The sequence below is a fragment of the Chelonia mydas genome, chromosome 20 (assembly GCF_015237465.2).
Source record: "Chelonia mydas isolate rCheMyd1 chromosome 20, rCheMyd1.pri.v2, whole genome shotgun sequence".
In the NCBI taxonomy this organism is placed as follows: Eukaryota; Metazoa; Chordata; order Testudines; family Cheloniidae; genus Chelonia; species Chelonia mydas.
The window spans coordinates 15,371,148-15,386,727 of record NC_051260.2 but is presented as its reverse complement, the minus strand read 5'-3'; the positions used below and the strand labels follow the sequence as shown (position 1 = coordinate 15,386,727).

General features: G+C 65.3%; 1 protein-coding gene across 14 annotated transcripts in view; it reads left to right on the top strand.

Moving 5' to 3' along the window:
* NFIX (nuclear factor I X) overlaps positions 1–15,580 on the top strand; it is a 149,084-nt gene that overhangs the window by 119,631 nt on the left and 13,873 nt on the right. For 10 of the 14 annotated variants that reach the window (XM_037887722.2, XM_037887725.2, XM_043533215.1 and 7 more), the window contains 6 exons: positions 540–660; positions 1,321–1,457; positions 5,979–6,101; positions 7,883–8,058; positions 9,865–10,012; positions 13,519–13,610. In XM_037887722.2, the coding sequence (XP_037743650.2) occupies positions 540–660; positions 1,321–1,457; positions 5,979–6,101; positions 7,883–8,058; positions 9,865–10,012; positions 13,519–13,610 (797 nt within the window). The remainder of the gene's footprint in view (positions 1–539; positions 661–1,320; positions 1,458–5,978; positions 6,102–7,882; positions 8,059–9,864; positions 10,013–13,518; positions 13,611–15,580) is intronic. The other 4 variants (XM_037887728.2, XM_043533217.1, XM_043533218.1 and 1 more) reach the window with 3 other exon arrangements.

Genomic DNA, 15,580 nt, shown 5'->3' with positions numbered 1-15,580 from the left:
GGGGGTAGGGGAGGCGGGCACTGCAGAAGAGCAGGCTCACATGCCCCGTGGCCAAGCAGAAGCCGGGCTCCGTCTCTATCCCCTCTGCCCAACCTGGGGACTGAGGAACAGCTGAGCCTGTCGCCCCAGGCCAGGTGAAGGCCTAGGCACCGTCGGCAGAGCCAGGGGGGCTGGTGCCGGGGGGCACTGGCCCAGGAGAGTCGCGGCTCTCCTGGGACAGGGAAAAGTTTCCAACCCCTGCGGTTGGGGAGAAAAGCTCGAAAACGGGACCTGAGTGTAACCCACACTGCCTGAGCCTGCAGAGAGCCTGAGCCCGTCACCCTGAGGGGGCAGGGCTATGGGGCAGGGGCGGGGTTATGGGTAGGCCCTGAATTGCCTTAGCTGGGCCCTGAGTGTCGTGTGATTGCTTTGCCTGCAGTGTCGCTGTGCCCAGCAGCTGGTCTGTACAGGGCACAGTTCCCCTGGCGCCAGCTGCAGGGCGGAGGCCTGTGTGCCCGGTGCCCTGCGCTGCCCCTCACCCGCTGTCTCTCCTCCCGCAGCTCCCGTGGCCACGGCATCAGGTCCCAACTTCTCCCTGGCAGATCTGGAGAGCCCCAGTTACTACAACATCAACCAGGTGACTCTGGGCCGGCGGTCCATAACGTCACCTCCTTCCACCAGGTACGCGCCGTCCTGCCCAGGAGAGACCCCGCCCCTGTGCTGCCCGGCCGGGGGGGCTCGCTCCCCTCTGCTCCATCCGCCCTCGGCCTCTCCCCCCGACAAACTCGCTTTGCACACAGGCTGCTGACCCGCTCTGTCGTCAGGCGGGCACCACTCCCAGCCCACCCTGGGGCTGATGCCCCCTAGAGGGAACAGGCCCCATGTCCCACTCCCCACCTGCTGAGCCAGCCCATCCTCGCCCTGGGACTGCATCAGGGCCGGCACCCCTAGAGGGGAAAGTCTCGCGCCCTGTTCCCCCCCTCCCGCGCCTGTCACCCTGCCCTGGGGCCAATCAGGGCCGGCACCCCTAGAGGGGAAAGTCCCATGCCCTGTTCCCCCCCTCCCGCGCCTGTCACCCTGCCCTGGGGCCAATCAGGGCCGGCACCCCTAGAGGGGAAAGTCCCGTGCCCTGTTCCCCCCCTCCCGCGCCTGTCACCCTGCCCTGGGGCCAATCAGGGCCGGCACCCCTAGAGGGGAAAGTCCCGTGCCCTGTTCCCCCCCCCGCGCCTGTCACCCTGCCCTGGGGCCAATCAGGGCCGGCACCCCTAGAGGGGAAAGGCCCTGAGCCCCACCCCACCCGCCTGTCATCCCATCCAATGTCTCCCCCTCGCTACCCCCCAGCTCCACCAAGCGCCCCAAGTCGCTGGATGACAGCGAGATGGAGAGTCCCGTGGACGAGGTCTTCTACCCCGGGACGGGGCGCTCGCCCGCCGCCGGCAGCAGCCAGTCCAGCGGCTGGCCCAACGATGTGGACGCAGGTACGGGGGTGGGGGGCGCAGATCGGGGCAGGGACCTGGTGTGTGGCCTCCTGGGGCGGTGCCCAGAGTGAGGGGGTTGGGGGCCCCCAGATTTTCTGCCCCCCGTGTCTCCGTGCGGGGCCCTGGGAGGCCATGGGGCACGGCTGCACTCTGGCCTTTGCAGGGAAGAGCTAGGCCGGGCTGCATGCAGCTGCCCCATGGCAGGATGTGGGGCTGGGGGCTGTGCTGGAGGGAGGCCAGGAGCTGGTTGGTCCAAGTCACGGAAGCATCAGAGTCATTCGGCATCTAGGGGCTGCGGGTCGGGAGAGAGGGGCACCGGGAGAGTGCGGGGTGGCAGGCCTGGGCTAGCAGGGGCTGTGGGTCGGGAGTGAGGGGCACCGGCAGAGTGGGGTGCGCGGGAGCCGGGGGCCAGAGCATCTTGGCTCCTGTAAGGAATTAGCTGGCGAACCCCCAGAGTGTCACCCTGGCACGGCCCTTCATTCGGGGGCAGGGGGCAGTGAGTGGTGAGGCTGTCTGGGAGCTGCTCTCTGTCTGTCCATCTCTGTCTGTCCGTCTATCTCTCTCCATTCACCCCACTCTGTCTCGTCAGCTCTGAACAATTCACTGTTCTGTATGAACAACGAAAACTCCTCTCTAAGGGAGGGAAGTGGGGTCTAGTGGTTAGCTCAGGGGCTGGGAGCCAGGACTCCTGGGTTCTATCCTAGCTCTGGGAGGGAAGTGGGGTCTGGTGGTTAGCGCAGGGACTGGGAGCCAGGACTCCTGGGTTCTATCCTAGCTCTGGGAGGGAAGTGGGGTCTAGTGGTTAGCATAGGGGCTGGGAGCCAGGATGTCCCGGAGTCCCCGGGCGATGCTCTGGATCTGCTCCCTACGAAGCCAGTCAGGACTCTGGTGAGGTCTCCTCTCTGGGAGCAGCCTGTCTTCAGAGCAAGAAGCTCACACGGCTTCCACCTTCCTGGGTCTGACCTCGGAGCATTCAGCATCCTCTGCCCCTCCGTGCGATTCCCCCAGCGAGTCCGCCCAGGCGGGGTCCTGGGGAAGCCAGAGGGTCCTGCCCCCCAACTCCGCAGTCAGGCGTGACTCTCAGCCAGCCAGTAAAACAGAAGGTTTATTAGGCGACAGGAACACGGTCTAACACAGAGCTTGTAGGTGCAGAGAACAGGACCCCTCAGCCGGGTCCATGTTGGAGGGCAGTGAGCCAGACAACCACGTCCGCACTTCACTCCGTGTCCCAGGCAGCCCCAAACTGAAACTCTCTCCAGCCCCGCCCTGCTCTGGGCTTTGTCCCTTTCCGGGGCCAGGAGGTCACCGGATTCCTTTGTTCTCCAACCCTTTAGCTCTCACCTTGCAGGGGGGAAGGCCCCAGGCCACCAGTTGCCAGGAGACAGAGTGTTGGCCATTTCTGTACCCTGGCTCTTTGCTCTGCACCAATTACACCCCCTTATCCCACCACCTAGAGACTTAAGAAATGCCTAGGGGAAACTGAGGCACCCCTACAGTATTCAGAGGAAACATTAAGAATAGTCCCACTTCGTCACACTGGACTCCTGGGTTCTATCCTAGCTCTGGGAGGGAAGTGGGGTCTAGTGGTTAGTGCAGGGGGCTGGGAGTCTGGATCTGTTGGCTCTTTTCCCGGCTCTGAGACCTTGGTGAGCCCCTTCCCCTGTCTGTGTGAACTGGGCATTGTTATTCTGATTTCCATTCTGTCCATGCCAGAGTCTCTGATCAGCACTGGGTCTGACAGGCGTCATTCTGGGCACTGGGAGCCCCCCCGTGGTAACCCCCAAGTCCTGCCAGTTCCCCAGGTGCCCCCCTGCACTGGGAGCTGCAGACATACAGCAGGCAGCAGACATATCAGATGGGGAAACTGAGGCATAGGCAGGCAGCGAGTCTGAGTGCCAGGATCCAATTCCAGATCTCTTGGGCCCCAGCCGTGTGGGGGTGGGGACTGGCACCTGATAACATGGGGGCAGGGGGCAGCGCATATGCCATCCCGGCAGAGGGCAAAGTCTTGGTCTGTAATCCCATCAGGCCAGCGGCCCCTGCTGGGCCTGCAGGTTATTACCCTGGATGCTGCCCGCCCTGGAGGTCAGGGTGCTGCTCGCCAGGCATCACCCCCTCCAGCTCACACTCACAAAGGAGAGACGCTTGCCAGCATGGGCACCATGCCAGCCGCAGCATGGGCAAAGGGGGCGGGGTCTGGCACTGTCAGTGGGGTGAGTGCTGGGGTGCTGGCACCAGGCATCATGGGAGGCAGTTTGCGGAGCAGAAGGAGGGTTGAGGGGCCCTGAGAGCAACCCAGTGCGGCACCGGCAGCTGCCCCCAACCTGCAGCTGGCACAGGGCGTAATGGCACCAAAGCCAGGAACAAGACTGCACTGGGCCATCACAGAGATGGGGGCTCCCCCCACAGCTCCGCCGGTGCCCCTCACTCCCGACCCACAGCCCCCGGCTAGCCCAGCCTTGGGCTCCTCCGGCCCAGCTCATAAACCACACTGTGCCCCATGGCCCGTTTGACACAGTGCCCCGGAGGCTGCAGGTAGGGCCTGATAGCAAGAGTGAGAAATCCGGCGGCGGGGGGGCGTAAGAGGCGCTGGTACAAGACAAAGCCCCGAATCTCGGCATGTCCCTATAAAACCGGGACCTCTGGTCCCTCTAGGTGCAGCCAACGCCGGGGCCTGTGCCCACCCCGGCAGGTGGTCATGGGGATCTCCTTCCCCCACCAGCCAGCCGCGTGAGGATGGGGATCGTGCAGCGTGTCCCCCCCGCCCCCCCCGCCACGTCGGGTTTGTCCCTGACAAATGGCCCGTTCGGCCGCACAGGCAGGGCCTGGCAGCCGTCTGACGGGGACAGGTGTTCACAGCTGGCAGCTCCTCCGAGATCAGGGGCCAGGCAGCTGGCACGAGAAGGCAGGCTCCCCATGGGGCCGCTCGTGCTCTCCGGGCCCCGGAGGCCCCCTTGGGCGGGACGAGAGGAGCAGGAACCAGCTGAGCCCAAGGCGCGGGAGAAGGGCAGGGAGCTGTGCCCAGGCACACGCTACTCGCTGGCATAAGAGCGCCTGCACGTCCACGTCAGCCCTTGGCAGCCCCGGCCTCCGACTCCTCCGGGCGTCCCTGGGTGGGGGACAGCTTCAGGGAGAACCTCCCAGTCCACCCCAGCATCTCCCCCATCCCGGACCCCCTGCTGCCGGCGGCCCTGTGCTCACTGCCGGCTCGGGATGGGCTGGATCCCGCGCCCCCTAGAAGGGAAAGGCCCCAGGTCCCATTCCTGCCCCCCAAGCCAGCCAGTCCCCTGCCGGTGAGGCCAGATCAGACCTGGCGCACCCTAGAGGGGAAGGGCCCCTAGTCCCGTTCCCTGACTGCCACCCCCCCCCGCAGCCAGGTTGTCCCCTTGTCATTTGCACTCAGCACAGTGGGATGCAGCCACCTCTGGGTTGGGGTGCAGGGGCTGTTTGTGCGGGGATCCCTCACCCCAGGCTGAGATGCAGCCACCTCTGGGGTGGGCACGAGGGCCCATGACGCTGTGGCACTCAGTGGGGTGTTGGGGAGGTTCCTGCTGTAATTTGGGACACGGCCTGTGTCTTCTGCCTCCTCCTCCCCCCACCCAGCCCCGGTGCTCCTGGCCCTCGTGGGGTGTCTTCCTCTGTGTTGGGGCTGGGGGTGTCGGGGACCTCCTGATCCTCCCCCCAGCCCCACTGTGCTCAGAGAGACCCTGGGTCAAAGCCCTGGGCCCTGTCTGCACGGGCCTCCTGCCAGCAGCACTCCACTGCCTGGAGGTTTGAGGGGGGCCATTTGGGGGACCCCTTCCGTGCTGAGCCCTGAGATTGGTGGGAGCTGCCATGCTCAGCCCCTCTGCAAATCCGGCCTCAGGGGTCTGGCACGTGGACCCCCCCAAATGGAGACACCCCAAAGCCTGGAGAGGTGGGACATGCCAATCTGGCGAGGGAAGATGGGTGGCAGCGGGGGCGGGAAGGGGGATTTGGGCGCCAGGACTGGCCCGGGCCTGGGGGATCTAAGCGGCGACACCTGGTCAGTGTCATTACTCGCCGGGCTTGGGGCTCTCTGTAAATCTCCAGCTGCTGGAGTCACATGAATGCGGGAAATTGCGGCTGAAAGACATGAACATCAGAGTCCGGTCTGGCAGGCAGAGGCCTGGGGCTCAGATCCCAGGAGGCAAATCAGAGCGACGTGGATCCAGGCTTCCAAACAACGCACGGGCCTTTGTAGCCAAGGGGGGCCCTGAAAGCCGATGGCTGGATCGCCGTGGCCTGGCTGTGGCGTAGGGACGCCCAGGGCTAGGGAGACACCGGAGTTAGCCGGCAAAATCCAGGCCCCCGGTGGGGCCTTACGGGCAGGGATATGCAGGGCAGCCGAGGGCAGGGCAGCAGGGGGCAGGGCAGGGATGCCAGGGCAGCAGGGGGCAGGGCAGCGGCTGGGGGCACAGGCCAAGCAGGGGCGACTCAAGCAGGATACTAATCCATCTTTCCGCCTGTTAAACCTGCCCTCTCTCGCTGATTCCTTGCCAGGACCGGCTTCCCTAAAGAAGTCAGGGAAGCTGGATTTCTGCAGCGCCCTCTCCACCCACACCACCTCCCCAAGAATGGCTTTCAGCCACCACCCGCTGCCGGTCCTTGCAGGAGTCAGACCAGGTGAGAACCAAAGCCGCTATCCTGGGGGTGGGAGGGCGGGGACCCTGTCCCTCCAAGCCACGGTGGTTCTGGCAGCTGGTCTCTCTCGCTTTTCCTCTCTCTGTCTCTGTCTTTCCTCTGTCGAGGCAGCTAAAGGGTTGAAGATGCTGGGGAAAGGGCAGATTTTATGCTGCATTAAGCAATCATCGCCTGAGTAGGGTTTATTAGAGTGACTCCAGAATAGCTGGGATCTTGGTGGAGTTAATCCAGAGTGACTCCAGAATAGCCAGGATTTAGACAGATCTGGATTAGCTGGGATTTTGGTGCAGTGACTCTGGCATTGCTGGGCTCGGGAGCTGGCCTGCTGCATGTAACCGGGGGGTCCCTTTCTCTCCTGGAGCTGTGGTTACTGGTCCCAAAGCACCCGCAGGCTGGGAACCCTGGGTCCCAACTGTTGGGCTGTCCCATGCTAGCACCATATGGGGCAGGGAGCTGCCAGCAACCAGGGGAGATGTGAGCCCTGGCCCCAGCAGCCCGTTCCCCAAGGGACAGGTCTCCTACCACCCTCCTTGGGGGAACCGGTCCACCACCCGGCACTTCTCAGGGTTAGGAAATGCTTCCTTTGGATTGGGAGTGAGGGGCACCGGCAGGGCTGAGGGGAGCCCAGGGCTGGGCTAGCAGGGGGCTGCGAGTCAGGAGTGAGGGGCACCGGCAGAGCTGTGGCAGGTGTGGTTCACTCAAACCGTTTCCGGCAGCCCAGCCCTTCATGTGGGTTTGCTCGGGGCTTCCTCAGCCTGTGCCGGTGGGACGTCTGCGCAGCTCCTGGGGGGCTCACGCAGGCGCCGGGGTCATTGGGCCTCTCTGGGGGCAGTGGGGGTGTGACTGGGGTGGGGGCATGGCGTGATGGGGTGTGTGTGTGACCGACGGGCGGGGTATGAAGGGGCAGTGGGTGAAGGGGGGGTGACTGGGGTGGGGAGGCCCTGAAGGGGCAGGGAGTGATTGGGGGGGTGGGGATGTGACTGGCGGGGGGGTATGAAGGGGCAGTGGTATGACTGGGGGGCAGTGATGGCAGGAGGGTGACTTGGGGGATTGGAGGTGACGGCGGTGGTGGGGGGTGACTGGAGGGGTCAGAGGTGGTAGTGCTGTCTGGGGGGCGTTTCACTCTAAGGGCCGACCACGACTTGGTCTCTAGGACTTGGCCCCCCGCGCACCCGGCTGATGTGGCCCCTGATGGTGGGATCCGAGGGGTCCCCCAAAGGAGGAAGCTGCAGCCCTGCCCCCCAGTGCCGCACCCCCTGCCAGTTCCCCGAGCCCTATAGCGGCAACTGTGCCCAGAAAGCACCTGCTGGCTGGTCTGTTGCCCAGGTGGTGCCCACTGGCTGGTTCGTCAGGGCCAGTGCCCGGGTGGTGCCCACTGGCTGGTCCGGCGCCCGAGTGGCACCTGCTGGCTGGTCCCTTGGGGCTGGTGTCCGGGTGGCACCCGCTGGCTGGTCTGGCAGGGCACCCAGGGCCCCAGCTCTCGGGGAGTGTCTCGGAGAGGAGCCGCGGAATGACGCCCCGGCCCTGCCTTCTGGTGGGACTGTAAAAGGGGAGAGAGACCAGGATGTGGGGCTCAGCCCCATAATGGCCCTGCCGCCAGGCGTGTGGTCCTTGAAGCTTGGAGGGCCCAGTGAGTGGGCGAGGGGGGGTAGGGAGTGAGAGGACAGGGCCTGAACGGCTCAGGGGGCAGGGAGGGGGCCCACAGCAGCTGTTACCAGCAGATCCCTGACCTCCCTGCCCCACTTTCTCTCTCCCCGTCCCAGGAAGCCCCCGGGCAACAGCCTCGGCCCTGCACTTCCCGTCGACCTCCATCATCCAGCAGTCCAGCCCCTACTTCACCCACCCGACCATCCGCTACCACCACCACCACGGCCAGGACTCGCTCAAGGAGTTCGTGCAGTTCGTCTGCTCCGATGGGTCGGGCCAGGGCACCGGGCAGGTGAGCGCCGCCGGCCACGCCCCTCCGGACGCCGCCCCCTGGGGGGCGCTGGCCAGCGAACAAGGCCCCCCCACGGCTCTCCTCTTCTCTCCTCTCTCTCTGTCTCTCTCTCTGTCTCTGCGGGGCACGGGACAGGCAGTGTGATCCCGGTCGGGGGGGTGACTGTAGCACAGGGGCCTGACGCGCCCTCCAAGGGGCCAGGGGACTGGGACGCGCTAGCCTGCAGCATCTAGAAGGTTCTGGAAACCAAAGGCGCAGTGGGGTTCCGGCAGCCTAGAACCGGCGTCACTCTGGAACGTGAGGAGTTCTAGAAGACAACATGCTGAGGGGGCGGGGCCTCTCAGGGCAGGTTCGGGGGCGGGGCCTCTCAGGGCAGGTTCGGGGGCGGGGCCTCTCAGCATTGTGGAGTTCTAGGAAGTGGGGCCTCAGCATCACAGTATCCTAAGGGGCATGGCTCCTCAGAGCAGGTCCTAGGGGCGGGGCCTCAGAGCAGGTCCCAGGGGCGGGGCCTCAGAGCAGGTCCTAGGGGCGGGGCCTCAGAGGAGGTCCTAGGGGCGGGGCCTCAGAGGAGGTGATGGGGATGTGGCCTCTCATAGCAGGTCCTGGGGGTGGGGCCCCTCAGAGCAGGTCCTGGGGCCGGGGCCTCAGCAGCGCGGCGTCCGTCACGGGCGACTTTCTCCACCCAAAGCCAGACTGCTCTAGTGATACGTTGCCGTGGAGACTGCGCCTCAGGCCAGCTCCTGCGGGATGGGGGAGCTGTGCTGGGCTCGGCCCCAGGGGTCCCCCAGGAGCACGGGACGGGGGCACTCAGTGATCCGTGCCGAGGACACAATTAGCTCCGCCCTCCGAGGGTGGCTGGTGCCACTCAGGGTGCCTCCGTGACGCCCAGTCTCGGCCCGCGAACGCCCGCCACCGGAGACCATCTGCAGCCATTGCCCGGGCACTGGCCGCGGGGGGCTCTGAAGCCCTGGAGCGTCGTGCCTAGAGGAGAGGTCCTGCCACGGATCGCCACTATGGACAGTCGGCTCACGCCACGGCCTGCTCACAGCCCCAGCCCCGCGCCGGGGCGGCACCGGGGTTGGGAAGGCCGCTCCCATCAAAGTGGCTGACGTTAAATATCTGGAGCCCAGCACAGAGACAGCCGTGCGCCACGTCCCCGGGAAGAAACCAGGGCAGGACGCCAGGCGGAGAGGACACGTCTGCAGCACCCTGCTCCTTGGCTCTCTCCTGCTGGTCCCGCTCAGAGCCAGCCTTCGCAGATCACACTCCTCTCCCTGCCTCCCCCTCTGTCCCTCTCCCGGGCGTGCCCGGCACCGGCCCCTGGGCTCCACCGCAGACCTGTCCTTTCCAGCCTGGAGCCCCCGAAGACAGAGGGATGGGACGGCCGGTTCACACCAGGTGGCCCTTCCCCGGGTTCTGCGTGGAGAGGAGACGCCATTGCCCACGGCCGGCAAGCAAACGACCAGGCACAGCGACAGCCCGGCCGTGGCTCCAGCCCACGGAGATCTGGCGGGGGGCAGCAGGTCGAGGGCGCCAAGGGGGCAGCGGGCAGGGCCTAGCCAGGGCATGGGGGGACGGGCCAGCGACGGACGGACAGACACACTCTTCCCACCCTTCACTTTTTTAAAAACAAGTCCATTTTTTTTGGTAAAAAACGGATTCTTTGGAGGAAAAGCGCCCCAATAAAACACCGGAACAAAGCAAGCCCCAGCGCCCCGTCCCGGCGCCGCCGGCCGGTACTGCATCTTTACCGTTGCCTTGTCTCGGCTCGCCGTTCACGCATCCTTGTATTTATGTTGTTCGCAGCCTAACGCTAGCGGCCAGGGCAAAGTCACGGGCTCATTTTTGCTGCCGCCGCCCCCACCTGTGGCCAGACCTGTGCCCCTTCCAATGCCTGACACAAAATCCACCAGCACTAACCCAGAGGGCGGAGCGCCGACACCTACATCACCCTGTAAGTGGACGCCCGACAGCGACGACACAACCCCCCAGGCAAACCCACCCCCAGCCTGGTCCTCACACACGGAGCCACCAGCCAGGCCGCCGGGCAGAGGGTGGCAGGGGAAGGGGGGAGAAGGGACAGCTGAAGGGGAGGGTAAAGTTTAGATACATGGGGGTAAGGATGTGTCTGGGGATGGGGATGGATGGATGGATGGATGGGGGTTTGTGTTTGGAGATGGATGGATGGGGGTATGTGTATGGGGATGGATGGATGGATGGATGGATGGATGGGGGTTTGTGTATGGAGATGGATGGATGGATGGATGGGGGTTTGTGTTTGGAGATGGATGGATGGGGGTATGTGTATGGGGGTGGATGGATGGATGGATGGGGATTTGTGTATGGAGATGGATGGATGGGGGTATGTGTATGGGGATGGATGGATGGATGGATGGATGGATGGATGGGGATTTGTGTATGGAGATGGATGGATGGATGGGGGTATGTGGAAGAGGGATGGGAAGGTGAGTAAATAAGGGGTAGGTGGGGTAGCTGGAGGGCAGGCAGGGGGTAAACAGAGGGTAGGTAGGGGGTAACCAGAGGGCAGGCAGAGGGTAGGTAGGGGGTAGGCATTGGGTAGCCAGAGAGCAGGAAGGGGGTACATAGAGGGTAGATAGGGGGTAGCCGGAGGGCGGGTAGGGGGTAGTTAGGGGTTTGGTAGGGGGTAGCCGGAGGATGGGCAGGGAGTAGGTAGGGGGTAGCTGGAGGGCAGGCAGAGGGTACATAGGGGGTAGGTAGGGGTGTGGTAGGGGGTAGCCAGAGGGCAGGCAGGGGGAGGTAGGGGGTAGCGGAGGGCGGGTAGGGGTTTGGTAGGGGGTAGCTGGAGGGCGGGCAGGGGGTAGTTAGGGGTTTGGTAGGGGGTAGCCAGAGGGCAGGCAGGGGGCATATAGGGGCAGGTAGGGGGTAGCCGGAGGGCAGGCGGGGGGCACACAGGGGGTAGGTAGGGGTAGCCGGCTGCCAGCGGGCCCGAGTGGGGCAGGGCTTCATGCCATCATCGAGTGTTGTGCGTTCTCGTTTGCCAGCCCTCACCCGCCGCCATCCATCCCACCCGCGCTAAGATGCAGTAGCCGCCGGCTCGGCCGCCTTTGGGGTTCTTTGTTTTGTTCTGTTTTATTATTATTTTGTGGGTTGCCGTGGCAACTCTCGGGGGCGGGGCTAAACAAAAGGCAAGAAAAATATCCATTAAAATACACCCCCCAGGACTGGCAGTGCCCAGGAGTTTGTGTGGGGAGGAAGGGGAATGGGGCACCAGGGGTCGGGGGTCAGTGGGTGTCGACCATATCCCCTCCCAGTTCAGCTCCGTAGCAGGCTATCTTCGCCAGGACTCCTGGGTCCAATCCCCCACCTGGGGAGGAAGGGGCTGGAGTCTAGTGGTTAGAGCAGGAGTGGGGCCTAGGAGCCAGGACTCCTGGGTCCTCTTGGAGGAGAGTGGGGTCTAGTGGCTAGAGCAGGGGGTGGGGCTGGGAGCCAGGACTCCTGGGTTCTGTTCCCAGGGCTCTGTGGGCTCTCCTGGGCAGCGCTAAGTGTGTGTATGGGGGGGGCAACACTAGGTGTGTGTACTGGGGGGCATCTCCTCCATTTTCCTTTGTCTTTCTTTCTTTCCTTCTTTCTTTCTTTTTTGAACTCTTTCCATCTGTCCCCATGACATCCCCTCCCGTTTGCATTCTCCATTCAGTCCGGCCGGGGGGGTCGTGGGGGGCGGGCGGGGGGTCTCTGGTGCCTGCCCGCTGCGGCTGCGCCCACTCCTGCCAGGCGGGCGGGCGGAGGACAGGTAAGGAAGAATCCACAGCTTTTTGGGGGTTCGGGGAGGGATTTGTGCTGCCCCAGATGCTGCCCCTTGCTGGCCAGGATCTGTCCCACTCCTCTTTGGGAGGAGGGAAGGTGCCTCTGTCCCCCCCACCCTGCCGTTGGCAGCCCAGCTGGGGAGTGGGAGCCTCCAGAGTCTGATGGGGCCGGCAAGGGGCTGCTGGCGGCCCGGCCGCCCATCCTGTCTGGGCAGCTTTGCCTGGGCACCAGCGGCCGTAGCGCTGCAGGGGGGGAGTGGCTGGCAATGGGGGGCAAGTGACCCTGGCTGGCTGCAGTCTCCGGCAGCCAGGGATGCAGCACCAGGCCCCAGCTGGGGTCTCTGCGCTGTGCCCAGGAACGGCCGGCGTGGCGGGTACGTGGGGCCCGGCCTGGCGCGTAGGTGGGGCCCGGCCTGGCGGGTACGTGGGGCCTGGCCTGGAGGCCCCGGGGGATGTGCCATGCTGTGATTTCCCCCTGCCCCCAGCTGCTGCCCCTGTCAGCATCCCCAGGTTCCAGCCCCCCTGTTCCCAGTGACGCCCCCTCAGCCCCGAATGCCAGAGGCCTGAGCTCAGTTATTTCTGGCAGAGGCGCAAGGCCCAGGGGAGGGCACCGATCGCCGCCCGTGGGGCAGGGCCCTGCCAGCCCCATACACGGGCATCTGCTGGGCCCGGAGTGCCCCGGGGGAGGGCGACTGAGGCCTGGGGCAGCTGCTCTGCACGTGGCCCTGCCCCCACGGCGGGAAGCTAAACTGGGACACAGCATGGGGGGCAAACTAACTCCATCCTCCCCCCACGCCCCCGAGAGGACAATGGTTCGTCCTCCCCCAACACACACAGCTCTGCCGGTGCCCCTCACTCCTGACCCACAGCCCCTGCTAGGCCAGCCCCCCCACCCCCCCAAGTACTGTCGGTGCCCCTCAGTCCCGACCCACAGCCCTGATATTGACCCATCTCCTGAGGGATCATGAAGGTCACTTGCTCTTGGGGGGAGCTTGAGGTGGGTGGAGAATTATTTTGGGGGTGTTGGAACTGGAGCAGCCCCCTTCAAACACCCCCCCAGTTCCCCCACTTCTCTATGGATCCCTCTGCCCAATGCTCTGTATGGGGCAAGGGGGCAGATCTCAGCCCTGCCAGGGGCGTGACTGCCCCATATCATGCTCTCCATGTTCACTGCCCCCATCCCAGTGATGGCCACAGCCCCCAATGCGCTCCCCCCAGCTCCCTAACACCCTCCCCCACCCCTAACACCCTCCCCCCCAGCCCCCTAACACCTTCCCCTGCTCCTAATGCCCTCTCCCTTCCCCCCAACCCCAATGCCCTCCCCCGCAGCCCCCAACACCCTCCCCCCACCCCAACACCTTCCCCTTGCTCCTAATGCCCTGCCCCTTCCCCCAGACCCCAATGCCCTCCCTGCCAGCCCCCTAACACCCTCCTCAACCCCTAAAGCCCTCCCCCTCCCTCAGACCTCAATGCCCTCCCCCCTAACACCCTCCCCCTGCCCCTAATGCCCTCCCCTCCCCCCAGACTCCAGTGTCCTCCCCCCTCCAGCCCCTGCCTCCTAACGGTCTCCCCTGCAGTCCCCAATACTCTCCCCCAAGCCCTCTTTCACCCTCCCCCCAGCCCCCTCTCGCCCTTCCCCCAGCCCCCTCATGCCCTCTGCCTCTCTCCCCTCCAGCATTCGCAGCGCCAGGCTCCTCCGCTGCCAACCGGTTTGTCGGCATCGGACCCCGGGACGGCAACTTTCTAAACATCCCCCAGCAGTCTCAGGTAGGAGAGGGCGACTCTGCGGGGGGGGGGGGGGGGGGGAGGGAGGGTCCCAGCCAGAGGCTCCTGCCTGCAGGGCAGGGCATCGGCCGTGCCCACATCGCCATGGCAGCCCCCCCCAAACCTGGAGTGGTCAGAGCAGGGGGCTGGGAGCCAGGGCCCCTGGGTTCTACTCGCTGTGCCACATGGCTGCAGGTGACCCTTTCCCCATGGAGGGCTCTGGCCCACCGTGGAGTCCCTGGGGCCGTCCTGCCCCCACCGGCCTCTGGCGTGAGCCCTGGAATAAGTGAACTGGACAATTAGCCTATAAATCCCTGGCTGAGCAGGTGACCTCAGCCCACGGAGGGGCCCCGCCTCTCTTGGCAAGGTGGGGCTGGGGGGGCTCTGGCCTCAAGGGGCTGGGGAAGGGCGTGTGTGTTTTGGGGTCACTTCTGGGTGCTTGTAAAACTGATGGGGTGACTAGAGGCAGATGTTGTGAAATCTGGTGGCTGGCAGGGTCCCCTGCCCCCTCCTATTCTCTTGGTCCTGGTTATGGCAAGTTGTGGGGTTGGTTAGTAGAATTGCTCTGTGGGGGGGTTATTGAGGGAGCACAGGGGGGTTGGGGGAGCAGGGGGCTGTGTGCCTCCTCCCTGTAATAGGAGGGTGCTGATACCCTGGGCAGGCCCCAGGACCCCCCTGCCGCTCCCTGCACCCTTGGGGCCTGAATTGCTCCAGGAGTGGGGCAGGCGGGGGAAGGGGTGCAATGGACTCCTATGGGTGAGCCCCCCACACCCCAAAAGCTGGTTCCTCCCACATTCCTGGGAGTTTCAGGAGAATTGACCCCCCCCCACCCCCACCAGCGACTGTCCCATCCCACCAGGTCAGGAACCCTGGGGCTGCCCCCAACTCCAAAGGGGGGCTGTGGAGCTGTGTGTTAGCGCCCCCAGGGGAAAAATGACATGGGGGGGAGACAGGATACAGCCCCTCCCCTCCACTCTCCTCCCCCCTCCAGTGCCCCCCCCGCCCCCGCCGCCAGTCTGCCCTGACTGAGGTTTGGCTGCAGGATCTGGCTCTTTTCCGTTCTTCACAAACTTCGTTGAACTTGGGGGGACCAGGGGCTCCGCCCCCATCCCATAACCAGAGTCACGTCTGACCCGTCTGGTTTCCCTGAGCAACCAGACATGATGTCACACCCTGGTGAACTTGGACTTGGGGGCTGGCAAAGGGAAACAAAGGGCCGGGCCAGAGAGGAGGGGGCGGGACGGGGGCGGGGCTCAGCCGGCTTCACGGGCCCTCACCAGCTCCCCGGCCCGGTCCCTGCGTGGGGGGCTGTAGCCCTCACTCCTCGGTCCCTCCAGCCCCCTCCCTTTCCCTCCCTGCCTCTGTGATTTTCTCCTTCCTTCTCTCCCGGGCAGGGGACGCGTGGGGGTTTCACGGCCCCTGACTCCGTCGCATGGGGGGGTCTCTTAGCTGAGTGCCCCCGGCCTGAGCCACGGGCCGTCCCTGAACTGGGGAGTCCCTGCTCCGCTGGGACGGCCGAGGCGGGGCGGGGGGGTTCTTCCCAGAGTAACTGGTGACTCCACAGCTGGTGGAGGGAGGACGAAACAGGCTGGGATGGCGGGGGGGGGGGGGCGGATTTCCACTCCAGTGTCGGTGGGGTGGGGCAGGGGGAGCTGGCCCTGCTGTCGGGGGCACCCCGGGTGGGGCGTGTGATCCTGAGGGGCAGATCGGCGCGGTCACCCCGTCCAGGCTGTGGGGGGTACGCTTGGGAGCCGGGCCTCGCCCAACCAGGGGCCGCGGGAACAGCCACGGGGTCCCACCAGGAGGGGGCATCACCCGGGGCGTGGATCTCCCCGTTCAGCTTTGAGCGTCCCCACATGGCCCCCACGAGACTCAGGGCTGGCAGCCCCCATAAGGACGCAGCCCTCCTCTGTGGGGTCAGGGCGGGGCATGGGGGGCAGTCCCACAGGGACCCGGCCCCCCTCACTCTGTGG